General features: G+C 39.8%; 1 protein-coding gene across 1 annotated transcript in view; it reads left to right on the top strand.

Annotated features, from left to right (window-relative positions):
• The window catches only part of esyt2a (extended synaptotagmin-like protein 2a), a gene marked incomplete in the record, with an annotated part of 55202 nt that extends 41067 nt beyond the window's left edge, over positions 1 to 14135 (top strand). Inside the window, 14 exon segments of the mRNA XM_035671468.1 lie at positions 529 to 577; positions 1045 to 1134; positions 1227 to 1322; positions 2191 to 2292; positions 5209 to 5271; positions 7133 to 7207; positions 7907 to 7993; positions 8101 to 8250; positions 9077 to 9525; positions 9642 to 9740; positions 9822 to 9953; positions 10045 to 10150; positions 10281 to 10330; positions 10994 to 14135. Coding sequence (XP_035527361.1) covers positions 529 to 577; positions 1045 to 1134; positions 1227 to 1322; positions 2191 to 2292; positions 5209 to 5271; positions 7133 to 7207; positions 7907 to 7993; positions 8101 to 8250; positions 9077 to 9525; positions 9642 to 9740; positions 9822 to 9953; positions 10045 to 10150; positions 10281 to 10330; positions 10994 to 11039 — 1594 coding nt within the window.
• Between the last annotated feature and the right edge of the window lie 633 nt (positions 14136 to 14768).

Below are 14768 nucleotides of genomic sequence, written 5' to 3'. Positions count from 1 at the left end.
ATTTGCAGTTTTTCTCTGTTTTATATGATTATAAGTTGAATATTTTGGGGTTTTCGACTTCCAAAGAAGCCATTTAAAGACTAAGGGCTCTGGGAGAAAAACTTTTCGACGTAGAGATGAACTGAAAAAAAGAATGAATCTGTATTGAAAATTACTTTTAGTTGAGGCCCCACTTAAAGTACTTTACAGACAGTGCACACAAGTACTGACTCTACACACTGTAATGAGAATAGCTGCTCACATAGATTATATTATATTTTATGGATTAACTGTATTTATTCTGTATATTGTGCTTTTCATATCTTATAAAAGTCATATTTCCCATAAAGTATGTAATAGGATTTCACACTCCAGTTACCTTCTAGCGGTTTTTCCTCCCCTGAAAGTGACGAGGAGCTCTCACACCGAGCTCACAGCGAGCTTTAGTGCAGCGTTGTGTGTCTGACTTTAATTTCAGTTAACTCGCCGCCGCGCCTCGTTCAGGAGCCCTCAGTGAAAGTTTTGTCTCGTTTGTGATTTGTTTTTCAGTCTGATGATCGATCTAGGCGAGCTGCAGAAGGAACAGAAGGTCGATGAGGTAATCTGCAGCTCTTCTTCTCTGAGTTCCAGCAGTCAGCGGACATGTTGTTGTGTTTCATACAGGGAAATCTGCTCATTGTGGCGTCTCTGCACTGAACTTTAAAGCATTTTCTCCTGAAACAGTTTGAATTTAAGTTAATTTACATTGTTTTTCAGCCGTGATAGACACCTGAGCGCTTGTTTTAATTTAGTTTTTTAGCTTCAGAAATCAAATTTTATGACTTTTTTTGCCTCTTTTTTATTGGAATGAACAACCAGTACATACCAAATATCATCAAAGGAATAGAAACAAACAATCCCTTCATCTGTTGAGTTATTGCTCACATTATATAAAACTAAATTACATAGCAGAAACAAGTAAAGTTTGATTGATTGATAGTATTTCTCTCCTTTCCTTTATCTTTCTGTGCTATTGGGTGTTAATTACAATATTGATATCAACAAGAAACATTTCTTTGTCTTTAGTGGTTTGTGTTGGAGGATGTGGCCACAGGGAAGCTGCACCTCAGGCTCGAGTGGTTATCTCTGCTGCCCACACCTGAGAAGCTGGACCAGGTACAGAACCACAGCCTGAACCGAGCCCTTCATCAGAATCATCAAACACTACGACCTATTAGCATTTACCTGGTCTTTATCGTCCCTCGCAGGCGCTGATGAGCATCAAAGCCGATCGCGGTCAAGCCAACGACGGCCTGTCGTCGGCGCTGCTCGTGGTCTTCCTGGATTCAGCCAGAAACCTGCCTGTAAGTCAGTCGGGTCCGACCTCCCAGAGTGCACCTGCAGTGATGATTAACAGTCTCTCCTTAGAGTCAACGAACATTAAATGTAGATATGAGTTGAGCCGCGGCAAGGAGAAATGGTTTTTTAAAAGGTTTTTTTTTTTTGTATAATTGACTGTAATTTTACCATTACAGACTATTTCTTGATTCCCACTCTTGGGAATGGATGAAGTGTAATTTGCCATCCAGTTTTTGCTTTTTGGTTCCAGTTCACACACTGTTCACTTCAGTCTCTCACTCGTCTTCTTTTTCTGCTCTTCGCTCCATCTCATCTTAAAGGTGCAGTAAGAAGACAACAGATCTAATAACCGTAAACCCTGTTGTAATTGTGCTATATGTTAATATTGTTATTTAACTCTTTTTACTGGGATTTACGTGTGTACACTGGTATTAATGGCAAGAAAACGGTTTTAGACTATTAAAACTTAAACAATTTGTGTAAAAAAAAAACATGAATTTTGTGCATTTAGTATTTCATAGGACGTCCTTATATAGACAGACTTTGTCTCAGCGCCCCCAGCGACCCTGGTACTTTTACTTTTAATACTTTAAATACATTTTCCTGATTCTACTTACTTTTTCAAGGCATCGAGTATTTAGTACTTTTACTCGAGTGAAGGATCTGATTACTTCCTCCACTGCTGCTAATAAATGTTCACTGAGACTGTCGCAGCACCTTTAAGTTAAAAGATGGAGTCTGTCCTGTCTCACAGTGTTTTCCAGCACAGATGACTTTATCTGTTAGTGGTTGAACTCTGCAGGCTTCACTTTCCTCTTCTTCTCTGCTTCTCCCCTCTCCTCCTCCTCCCCCTCCTCCTCCTCCCCTCTGAAGAGCGTCTTCGAGGGGAACTTGGGCTCGGGCTACTTAAAAGAGAGGCGGGCGGCGGGCCTCGTGTTTTGCGAGAACACTGCCTCTCTCTATAGGACCCTATTTGTGAGTGCGCTGGCTGTTTTCTGCATCCTAAACTAGTTTTGGCCGAGCAGTGCCAAGGTGTGATTACCTCTGCTAGAAGTCATGTTCCTTTCTCTTTTTTACTTTTGCTCGTGTTTGGTTTAAAAAACAAAAGCCGGTTTGAACTGTCTGCCTCGTGAGCATGAATCCATACTTGTGCATGAGTTGGAGTTCCTTAATATAATTTTTTTGTCGTGGCTGTTTTTTTGTTGGAGTTGGACTGATTACAGAGCGGAGGAACATGGCAGAACAGTGTGATCAGAAAGTGAGCGAACAACATTGAGTGTTTATGTTTAAGGGCTATCAAAAGCATCCTTCCTCCTCTTTTATCGTCCCTCATAAGGAGTTATTAAACTGACAGGATTAATTACACTGATCTAGTTCCATCAGATGGGTTATTACCCGGGAAGTAGACACTCTCTGTGTTGATGGCACTCACTTTCTCCTCAGAAAGATGTTTTTCTGCCTCACTGCCAACACTGGTCTTTAAAAGGATAAAACAACCAATGCTCCCGTATGTGTGCTGTTATAAAGCTCTAGGTTTAACTTTATGTCCTGTAGGTGTCTCATGAGACAACACAAAAAGCACCAGATAAGTATTTTACTGAACTCTTCTTTCACCCAGATTTAGTCCTGAGATCAGAAGTCCATGTCAGTTTCAGCCGTATTCGCACAGAACTGATATTGTTGTTTATTGTTTATTAAGGATCTCTATTGAAAGCACATGTATAGTCCTGCTGGGGTCCTAAACATCAGGAATACAGGACAAGCACACAATACGAAAATACAAACATAAAGTTAAAATATAATAATAGTAGATTAATCCACTAATGAGTGAAGACAAGTGATGGCAGATAATAATTCAATTAACATAACAACAAAACAAACAACCTGAACTCAACAGTCAGACCAGTATACCTGCAGGGGAATGTTCTCATGCTCTGACATTATATTTCTTTATTTGCTTTCTAAAAGTTGTTTGGTTGTTTACAGTAGATATAAAGAATTGTGCTATATGTGCTATATGACCTGTTATATGTGTTTCATGTGGCGCATTCACATGGGAGTAAACTCCGTATTTTACTTGAATTTCTAATTTTCTAATCTGCTGCTGTGTGAGGCTGCAGGTACCAGAAACCTCTCTGCTCATTTAAAAAATAACTTTACCAGGGGGTTCCCACGCGTCCTGGAAAACCTTGGACTCATTTTTCAGTCATGGAAACAACTGGAAATAATCTATGTTTTCCTGGATAGATTATAATGGTATTTTAGCCCATCACTCGTCTACGTAAACTTAGGTTTGAGGTAGTAAGCTGTAGTCAAATCACAGGAAACCAAAACGTGAGAGTGTCCCGTAAAAGTTGACCAAGGTCCTGGAAGAAGATTTCTTAAAGAGTGGGAACCCTGTTAACTGTTCTTATAAAACATCAGTGCACTCCACATTAAGTTCTGATACTTTACATTAAACTACCAGTTTAATACCTTGAATAAATAGAAAATATGACCCCAAATCACAAAGACTTTTAGTTTGCAGTGAAATTTATACTTAACCAATTAGACATGGCAGAAGTCCCTAGATAAAACCAGTCCCCTGTGAATAGGGCTTAAAGAAAAACAACCCTTTAGTTGAAATGAGTTCTTGTTTGAGTTATTTATTACTTAGTTGACAGGTTAAACAGTCTGTAAGAGTGATATGTACAATGTGTTGCAGCAGCAGATTATTTTTACCTGTAACTTATTGTGAGAGGAAGGAATGCTTTTTGATCACTCAGAGCAGGGAGGCTGAATTCTCTGTGGATTGCTTTCCCTCCATCCTCCCTCTACAAGCCCAGTGTGTGTGTGTGTGTGTGTGTGTGTGTGTGTGAGAGAACAGGTTTCACTCCCAACTCCGCCCACCAGGGGGCAGCACGTAGTTCCATGAAAAACTGAAGCAAATTGGATCCATTTTTAAAGGAATACGCAGACATTTTGACAGATACGGACACTTAATGCAGTTCTCAGTGTTTGCCAGTAGGTGTCACTGCGGATGTGTCAATAAGTCTGTGTGTTGCTTTAAAAAACACTCACATCAACCATCTGACATGAGCTGCGTTGAGTTTTTAAAGACTCACTTGTGCATGTTAGATCAAAAGCTGAACCCTGAGATAACATTAGCATTAGCATTCATACCTTTCGCTGTTGCTCAGTTTTATCACCAGTTCTGTGTATTGATGATGGAATATCAACGTATTTCATATCAATATAAATATATAAATGTTATCACCACAACAACAACAACATCTCTTCTCCTCCTCCGTCAGAGTGATTCGTTCTCTCTGGTTCTTTATTTACTCTCCGCATTTCAATCAATGACTCCCATCTAATGCTGTGGTATTTTGACTCGAGTCCAACCAATACACTTTAGCTCAGACTGGCAGATGTTGGCACAAATATGTGCAGATATCCAAAACAAATTGCAGTTTATGAATGTTTTAGATGAAGAATTTAGTATATTCTGTTGTTTTTAAAACTAAAATGTAATATGTATTTGTTCTGTTTTAAATTGTAGTCTGGAAAACCTCATTATATACCATATATACCTATATTATATATGCTTTTTTACTCTTAAAGCTGCACGTCTGAGTCCAGTATTGGTTTGACTCTATTTTCCATGCCCAGGTTTAATTGGGGAATGACATTAACCATGTGATCATCCATGTTGTCTCTCTGTCTGTCTTCATTGTGTCCTGACGTTTGGTGATGCCGGTGGTCCTGGTCCTGTGCTCTTCCTCCTCCCTGCATGCCCCCTCTTTTCCCTAATAACCTGCTGGTGTGTGTGTGTGTGTGTCTGTTTGTGTGTGTGTGTGTGTTTGTGTGTTGTTTACTCTCTCCTGCCTTGTCCCTGGGGGAAAATCAAAGCGCAATCCGTTAGAGTTCAACCAAGCGGGGCTGAAGAAGGCCTCGGTCAGTAAGGCCATCAAGGTAACGACACGGTAACGAAGCACACGCATACCGCTCAGACACCGAGGAGGGACACAGAGGAGCACACGTCCACTCGGGCTTATATACGCAAACATCCATATTCCTACACTGTGTGGCCAAGACTATGTGGACGCGTTAACAGCCTCCGCTCTTCTGGTTGCAGTCTGAGCTGCAGGGATTTGCTCCCATTCAGTCACACGAGCATGAGTGAGGTCTGGCTCACATCAGTGTTCCAGTTCATCCCAAAGGTGTTGGATGGGTGGAGATCAGGGCTCCATGCAGGGCCTGTTAAGTTCTCACTAAAACCTGTGAAAACCATTTCTTTAAGACTTTGGCTTTGTGTACATTTTCATAATGAAACAGGAAACTGTTGTAAGCACAGTATCACCTAAAATATCCTCGAACGCTGCAGCTTTAAGATTTCCTTTCATTGGAAGTTCGGGTCCTTGACCAAGTCAGGAATAAGAACAAGTGTCTGCATACATTTTGGCCACATAGACTGTTAACAGTGTTAAAGTTTGGTAGTTTACTGCTAAGTTGCTTTTTGCTGTTAAATAAAGCAAACAGTATATATGGCCATAATCACCTTAATACCTGTTAAACATTACTGGTTCAATGTTAAACATTACTGTTCAATTAATTTTACAGTTTTAGACCCAAAGGTCACAAAACTGATTCAACATATAACCTTTGAAAATAAAATCAATATATAAATTGGTCGGTGGTTTTATTGTGAAAAGTATATGCAGAGGATTATTCACATAGAACTAATGGTTAAACTTTCTGGTTTTAGTTTATATTTTAAAACGATTGCTTTGATGTAGATTAGCTAGTTAGTTATCCAGTGTTTTGCTAACATTATCTAACTTTATCTGTGACTATATGTCGCATTTATCTTTTAACTATCTTCAACACTTAGCACAGCATATCTAAATACAGGAAAGGAGACAGTTGATGGAGGATCTGATCGAGGATGAACTGTTATTGGAGCACAGAGCCAAAAAGGGGGCGGGACTTAGGAAGGGTAAATTTGGGAGAAAGTTTGAGGATTTTTGGAAATATGAAGCTCATTAAGTTTACATGAAGAGAGCTCACTCGGTGATGTACCCAGCAGGGGGCGCTGCTGCTACTGGAACTACACTTACTCTCTGACTGGTGTGAAATCATTAACAAACTCCACTAATCATGTTTGTTGACTAAAACTGTGCACTAACAATGTGTGCTGTCAATAACAACATCGTCATCTAAAGTACATTTACACTTTTAATTGATCTTTCTTTTAAAACTGATCTGGGGTGGGGTTTTCCACACTTTACCTGATGTCCTTTACTGTTCATTTCCCTTCCCATAAAAGTAACACATTTTGCCATAAAGTGCTGAGATGTGTTGAATAGCAGCGGGTAGTTTGGTATCATGGTAAAGATGTGATATCACACGCCCAGAAATGACGCTGTCTGAGCTCAAAATGCTTATTTTGAATGCTCAAAACTTACTGTACTGTATATTTCCTGTTCTCGTAAAAACATTTAACAGTATAATACACATTTTAGAAGTTTAGTGAGTAGCGTACTGACTAATAGCATGTTTATGTTTATTATATTTGGTGAAAAAGATGCTAAAACAGAGTTAACCAAGAGTTGTAGACTCAGTTTACTCCGTGTGCATCTTTTTTAAAAGAAATTAGTTGCTAATTGAAATGAAAATACATTTTTGTTTTTTATTAAGTAAAAGAAATAAATACTTTTTTGAATTAAATTCCAAAATGTCACAAATGCTAGCATACTTGTTAGCATACTAGGCTAACATCTTGCTAGCCGACGCTCCTTCCTGTTTGTAAAACCTGTTTTTCTTCTTTTTGCAGTCCGGTAAAAAAGTGACTAGCGATCCGAGTCCGTTTGTCCAGTTCACAGTCGGACACAAGTCCTACGAAAGCAAGGTGAGACCCGAACATGATCCACATCAACACCCACCACCATTCATTCATTCATTCATTCATTCAGTGTTGACCTTATCTCAAAAAGCACTGGAACTACAGCCAACGTAGCTTTGACGTAACGTAACACTTCTCATTCACTGAGGACAACATTTCAGTTAGCAAATATTTAATAGTTTGGGGGAAATTTAGTTTTTCCTATCTTTACAATGATAGATTGACATAAATATTGTGTGTTTTTACAACATAGGAGTCAAGATGTGGTTAGTCCAGCTTAGTGTACAGACTGGAAACAAGGAGAAACAGCAACTGGCTCTGTCTGAAGGTCAAAAATAGGCTTCAAAATGCTTTAAAAACTCACTGATTACCACTTTGTGTAGTTTTTACATTTCTGTTTGTGGTCAAATTCAACAAAAAAACAAGATGTGTTACTCAATGAGCATTAAAAGACTTTAAAGGCAGAGCCATGCTAGCTGTTTCCTTCCACTTTCAGTCTTTATGCAAAGCTAGGCTAACCACATCCAGCTCTGTACTTAACACACAGACTCAAGATTGATATCAGTCTTCTCTCACTCTCCTTAAGAAAGACAATGAGTAGAAACCCCCAAAATGTTCAATATTGAACTAAACTGTATGTATATTAACTTAAATTAAGGTTTTGGTATTTTCCCTCTGACTCCTCTCTGTTGCGTCCTCTTCCAGACCAGATATAAGACCAATGAACCGGTGTGGGAGGAATCCTTCACCTTCCTCATCCACAACCCCAAGAGCCAGGAGTTGGAGGTTGAGGTACGTCTGTAGTAACTTTTGTTGGTGGATTATGTTTAAAGGCAGTTAAATCTGGGATTATGAGCCGTGACTGACTTTATCGTGTTTGTGTGTCCTGTTTGTTTCAGGTGAAGGATGAGAAACACGAGTGTTCGTTGGGGACGTTAAAGCTGCCTCTGAGCCGCCTGCTGGAGGCGGAGGACATGACGCTGAACCAGCGCTTCCCCCTGAAGAACTCCGGACCGAGCTGCACCGTGAAGATGAAGATGGCTCTGCGGGTAAGAGAGGAACCTCCCCCATCTCCCTCCCTGCTTTCCTGTCACTCTTCAGTTGTTTCTGTCAATAAAAAATGCCAAAAATAAGCTTTATTCTTTAAAAAAAAGAGAGAGATATAGTTTATTGATACAGTAGATTTGTGGAATTTGACTATTTTCCACATATTTCCGGTGTCAGAAACTAAAAAATGCCTTCAAACAAATCTTTTTTATGTATTTGATGCAGTCTGGATTATGTCAAACAGCAATATCAGGCTACTTGGCTCAATTGTTGAGCGTCTATGGGATCAAATAACATAATCATGATCCCGTAGCGGGGGTGGGGGACCGCCTTTTTCCAAGCTTTGTCTGAGGGACTTTGCTGTAAGTGATAGTGATGACATACATTCAGCGCCATTAGATAAGCTAAAAGCCAAACTATGTGGCAGTGATCCCTGCGGTCTGAGATACACAATAGAACAGGGTTTATTTAATGAATCATACAGAGTAGAGTGTGTTTAAAAAGCATTCACTATAGCTGTGGTTGATGTGGTTGATATATATATATATATATATATATATAGTATATTGTGTTAATTAACGACCTTTAGAGGTGTTGATTGGCCTATTTAATAACTTTGTAGACTACCAGAGCTACCACTGCCTCTAGACTTTAGATCAAGCTAAGCTAAGCTAATATATCATCCACAGTTTGAAGGATCTGTGCAAAGTCCCTAAAAAGAATCAAATTAATCTGTAATAAAATGAGCTGCTGTGAATTCTGTCAGACAAACAGTTCACATGTGTAAACAAGTAACAGTTGGTCACATTTGTTTGTGTATAATTTCAGGTGCTGTGCTTGAAGAAAGACACATCCTCGCCCTCGGACTCCACCCCGTCCTCCGTGCAGGTCCATAAGTCCAGCAGCTCCATCAACCCCACCCCGCGGCCCTCTGTCTCCTCTGAGTCCCCCAGGCCTCCCTCCTCCAGCTCCGACATCCCTCGCTCGGCCTCGGTGTCCGCCCAGGACGTGCTGAACCGGCGGAGGGAGGGCGACGACTCCTATAGGTCTGTGGGAAGCACAGACTTAGGGCACGGTGGAGGAGGAGGAGGAGGAGGAGGAGGAGGAGGAGGAGGTCACGGCCTGGCGGAGACCGGGAGGAGCACTTCCAACCTGGCCATCTCTGGTTCCCAGCAGTATCTGGCTGGAGGCAAGGAGCCGACGCCCAGCATCGCGTCGGACATCTCCAACCCCTACGCTGCCCAGGAGCTGCAGCTCAGGCTCCAGCAGCTGCAAAAGTACATCAGCCAGTCAAATATCAGTTTATCTGCTCATCCCTAAAACATAAAGGTTTATTCTGTGTTAAATATCACCAGTGAAGCTCATGAGCCTCTCTCTCTCTCTGTCTCTGTAGTGGTTCGGGCCCCAGTCACTTCCCGCTGGGTGAGGTCCAGCTGACGGTCAGACACAGCTCCCAGAGGAACAAACTCATTGTGGTGGTTCACGGCTGCAGGTACGGCCCAGTAAGAGCGGACGTTCCTCCCCAGAAACGGCGCTTCATGAGGTTCCACTAACATCCGTTTACCTTCCACAGAAACCTGATCGCGTTCACCGACCACGGCTCGGATCCTTACGTCCGCCTCTACCTGCTTCCTGACAAACGGAGGTCGGGCAGGAGGAAAACTCACACCTACAAGAAAACCCTCAACCCGGTTTACGATCAGACGTGAGTCCGGCTGTCCCGCTCTCACTGTATTACTTTTCTCCTGACTGACTGTTCAGTGGCTGAGCTGTGTGTCTGCTCTCTCTCCGCTCAGGTTCGAGTTCACTGTTTCCCTCGTGGAGCTCCACAGGCGGACTCTGGATGTTGCCGTGAAGAATGGCGGAGGCCTGCTCTCCAAACACAAAGGCCTCCTGGGAAAGGTACGGGCTTTCACTGGACGGGCAGATAACAGGGCAAAAGGCTCACTTCTTTTTTTTAAAAATGTATGTAGTGATTTAAACACAGACGATATTTGTGTCATTGAAGCAAACTGTTGCCTTTCCTCATCAGGTTCTGGTGGATCTGACCCACGAGGACGTCAGCAAGGGTTGGACACAATGGTTAGTCTTTGATCTCTTCCTCTTTTCAAGTGTTCTTAAGTTAATTTCTAAGAAAACACCAGAATCAAGTGAAACAGCTCACACAAAGCTCACTTTAAATATATGATGTAAGGAAAACACAATGTCTTTCTTTGATGTAGAAAATGCTTGTTTTTTGTGAAAAGATGCTTTTTAAGTAGAATATTATTTCTTTTATCAACTGAAAATCATAAAATCTTCAATTTGTGTTTGAAATGCTGTGAAACAGTTTGTCTGTAAAGTTATTTATCATTTAAAAATCATTTTGCCAAATATTGCCCCTTATATATCGATATCATGTGTCGGGATACAGTGACAGCAAAAATGACAAAAAGTTATTTTTATATAAGTTACCTCCTGCAGCTTTAAGATAAGACCCTAACCGATGGTGAAGTGTGTTAATACGAGTCATGTGACACATAATATTAATATCCACAAGTGACAATATTTGGCAAAATGATAAATAACTTATATAATGACAATAAAACTATTTATCCTAAGTAGGAAATAATAAACATAATATATCCTTAAAGATACGAGTATAAAAATGTACAAATATGTACAAAAATATATTTTAATTAATAAAACACTGATGTCAGATGTCAGAAAAGTTTCCAAAATAAAAGCCTGTTTCTCGTCCTGCAGGTATGAGCTGAGTGAAGACGGTCTGACGAAGCCTCACCAACTATAGACGGCGACAACGGGAACCATCTTCATCATCATTATCTTCATCATCATTAATCATATCACCACACTTCCACTTTACACACTTCCTCTTCCGTCTACAGTGTGGCTCTTTGTTTTTTTATTATTTGTCATCACTTGTACGAAAAGGAACCAGAAAAGCAGCTTTTGACATTCATTTAACCACATCAGTCGCAAGGCAAACCTCCCCTTTAAGAAGTGAAAGGCTGATAGACTAAAGGGAGTATACAACATGTAGAATACTATATATTACATAATGTACTGCTGTGGAAGTCTATATTCCATATTTATAGGAGATAATTATAACAGCTGTAGAGGAAGACAATCTATTTTTGTGCCGTGGCAGCGGCTTCCTGCCTTCAGTGTGGGTAAAGGACGAGGATGTACAGGTTTGTAAATAGACAGGTCGATGCTGGACAGAACAGACGGCGTACTCTAGAGAGGAGAGAGAGCAGCGGTCTCCTACTTGGCCAAATGATTGTTTGTAATTTTATTTGATTATATTTTTAAATTTTTTTTTAAATGAAAACCATTCTGGACAAAGTTTTTGAAGCAAAGCCGGCAGGCGGTCGCAGGGAAAGACGCCACCAAAGAGACGAGAAGTATTTCAATCTTTCGCCCTCGGGGGGGTTTTTTGTTTTTGGTAACGCAGCCGGTTTTAATTCACTGTAATAACGAGTGTGTTAATGAAAGGAAAGGACTGTGTGTTAATGAAAGGAAAGGACTGTGTGTTAATGAAAGGAAAGGACTGTTCCACCTGTTAATACACCGGTTGTTACACTGGAAGAAGGCCGCTGTTAAGTGTTTGTTTTTTAAACTGACTATTTGCACATCTGTGTTGTTTTTTAATCTATTGGGGATCATCTTTAGTTCAACATTGCCTCAATTCTTTTAGCCAAACATTTTTTGCCAATAATTTCTGACCTTAAATCTAACAAAATGATACATTAAAAAGAATGAAAGTGTTTAAATAATATATTTTTTAAAGGAATATCTACAGCCATTGGTAAAAAAAAAAAATATTTACCAAGATCTTGACTTACAAAATTGAGCGATTAATTGAACCCATTATATTATATTATATTATTATAACCCACATTTTCTTCATTTGTCTAAAGCCACTATTAATGAGGTTTATGATTCCCCACTTCGGCGCCATCTGGTGGTAATAGTAAGAAAAATCACTGTGATAACCAAACTGTAAATTCTCATCTCACCAGACCTTTATTTGGAACAGGCTTATATTAGAGACATCTTTTAATCTCGAATTTTCTCTGTTTTCCCCGAGAAATACAAAGTTATACGAATGTTTACCTTTAAATTAATTATATTAATATAATATAATTAATAATTTCATCAGGTTGAGAGCAATAGTCTCAGTTTCTCCTCTCACACAGAAATACAGTTTTTATTCATTAATTAATTCAAGTTGTTCCGTTTTGCAGTTTTTCCTTTATCACGAAGAAAAACACTTCCTGACAGTTTTTCACATTAAAAGTCCTGGTCTTTTATTGTGCAACGTCTGCAGCCTGTATTTGAACAACCTTAATGTGTCTGTGCGACCCGTCCCTCGGCTGAGACCTCACCATTATTTACCCTTGTTATATGAGAATTAACCCTTTACACACCTGCACCAACACTGAGGGGAGCGAGCTGAAAGCGCCACAGAGACTTTCACCAAACAAACAAAACCTTTGAAAGACGCTTTCTTCACAGAAGATTTCTACAAATAGTGGCTTTAAAAAGTGAGAAAATGTCCGTAACTAAGAAATTAAACATTATGTCTCAATGGGCTTTATTTAGTTTATTTTCAGTGAGGTTGATAACGTGATAAACTCCACTACAGTCATTCTGAGTTCTTCACATTGTGTTTATGAGTCAACATTAGTCTTAACTTGTCACAAAATGTTATTTTCAGCACGTTGTTGTGTCTTACTTGTTTGTTTAGTTACACACCAAATATGCGCAGTCCGGAGTTACACTCTGTTTGCTTCACGGGCAGCAGACTTTTATTTTGAAATCAGAAAACCGAAATCTATTACCGTTTATAAATATTGCGAACGAAACAGGATGTTTCTTTGTTTTCTGTTATCCTAACCTACTCTAACCCTAACCCTTTTTATTTTGAAAGCAAGAAACAGAAAAGTGGTTGTTTTTATTGGTTTTCTGTTTTTTATTTTCAAAATAAAAGTTGGAAAACAGGTAATTTTGTGAAACGGAAAACAGATTGTTTCTTTGTTTTCTGTTTTTTTTTTACTTTCAAAACTAAAGTTTTTTTATTTTGAAAACAAGAAATGTTTCTTCATTTTCTGTGTTTCTTTTTTTAAATTTTCAAATCAGAAAACAGCTCGTTTCCTGTTTTTGGTTTTCTCATTTCAAAACAAAAGTTCACCCACCATTAAGAAACACACCAGAGTTTAAAATGACATTTCCCTTTTTTATATCTAGCGCGCGCACACACACACACACTGTGTTCACTCACATATTAAACGCTGCTTCCACGTTACAGCACTCTCTCATAAGGGATTCACATCAGTAACCACACGTATCATTCTTGGTATCAAGCTCATTAAAGGAATGCACACGTTATCTACGCGGCCCTACGAAGCCAAAGAGCAGCAGTTTTGTGTCGATACAGAGGAGGCTTGTGTGACCTTTGACCTTCAACACACAAATATAGACTTTTGCCTTGTTGTGTTTATATCTCGCGTCAAGAAAGTATTTTACATACGTGTACGTAAACTGTGCCGTTCTGCATTTTATGTCTCAGTGTTTTTTATTTGTGTTTTCCAGCCGTCGCTCTCTTGGTCTCGTCCTGTGTTTTATTTTGTAAGAATTTGACGGTTTGTGTGTCAGCCATTGGATCTGAGCGCTACGTGCCTCTGGGGTGGACTCTGTTCGTCTGAAAGGCGGTTCGTCTTCTCCGTCTTCTTAATTTATCTTGTGCCTTAAACTTCACTCGACCCAGAGACATTCACATGTATAAAGAACCAAGTTTCCCATGTTTCAGAATGTCTCCTCAATGTCTTTTAAAACAAATAAAGAGCTTTAGCTGGCTATAGCGGCACGAAGCTGTACAGCACTGTGGCTCCTCGTGGTTCTTTTCACATATGGGCACTGCAGAGGATTTAAGGTGGCGTAGGACGAAACAGCAGCGGTTAGAGCGCCTGGTGGACACTGGAGCAGTTAGAGACCAGATATTTCCCTCAGGAGTTGGTGGAGAACCTAAAGAGAGTGAATACTGGACTTATAGTCATCAGGTGGACACAAACATGACTTCCGTAAAACTTCCAATAAAAGCAGGGTCCCTAATAAACACTGGTCTCCTTTAAAAGCCTGGTGTGGCTACACGTTTTGACAAGTAAACGCAGGTCTCCAATAGAGGCCTGGTCTGGATTTTATAGAAATTATCTCGATGTATAAAACCTCTTAAAACCCACCGGGTCGCTCGGAGGTCGGGTCGAGTTTTTAAGTCGTTTTAATCTCCTACATAAATATAAATGTTTTAAACTTCTGTACAATTATGTTCATAATGCACATCATAAGATCAGTTATAGATTCTCCACAGTTCAATCGTTCACTATATTTTAGGAAAACTAATCAACACCAAAGTATTAACGTTAATTAATACTGATTATCAGTAAACTTGATAAACAAGAGAGACGGAAAACAACCTCTGAAGCATCATAATCATCATGTAGGTTGAAAAATGTGC

The sequence above is a fragment of the Morone saxatilis genome, unplaced genomic scaffold, assembly GCF_004916995.1.
Source record: "Morone saxatilis isolate NCDOM2014 unplaced genomic scaffold, NCSU_SB_2.0 Contig23, whole genome shotgun sequence".
NCBI classification, from domain to species: Eukaryota; Metazoa; Chordata; class Actinopteri; family Moronidae; genus Morone; species Morone saxatilis.
The sequence above is the reverse complement of the archived record's forward strand: the minus strand, read 5'-3'. Positions and strand labels throughout refer to the sequence as shown.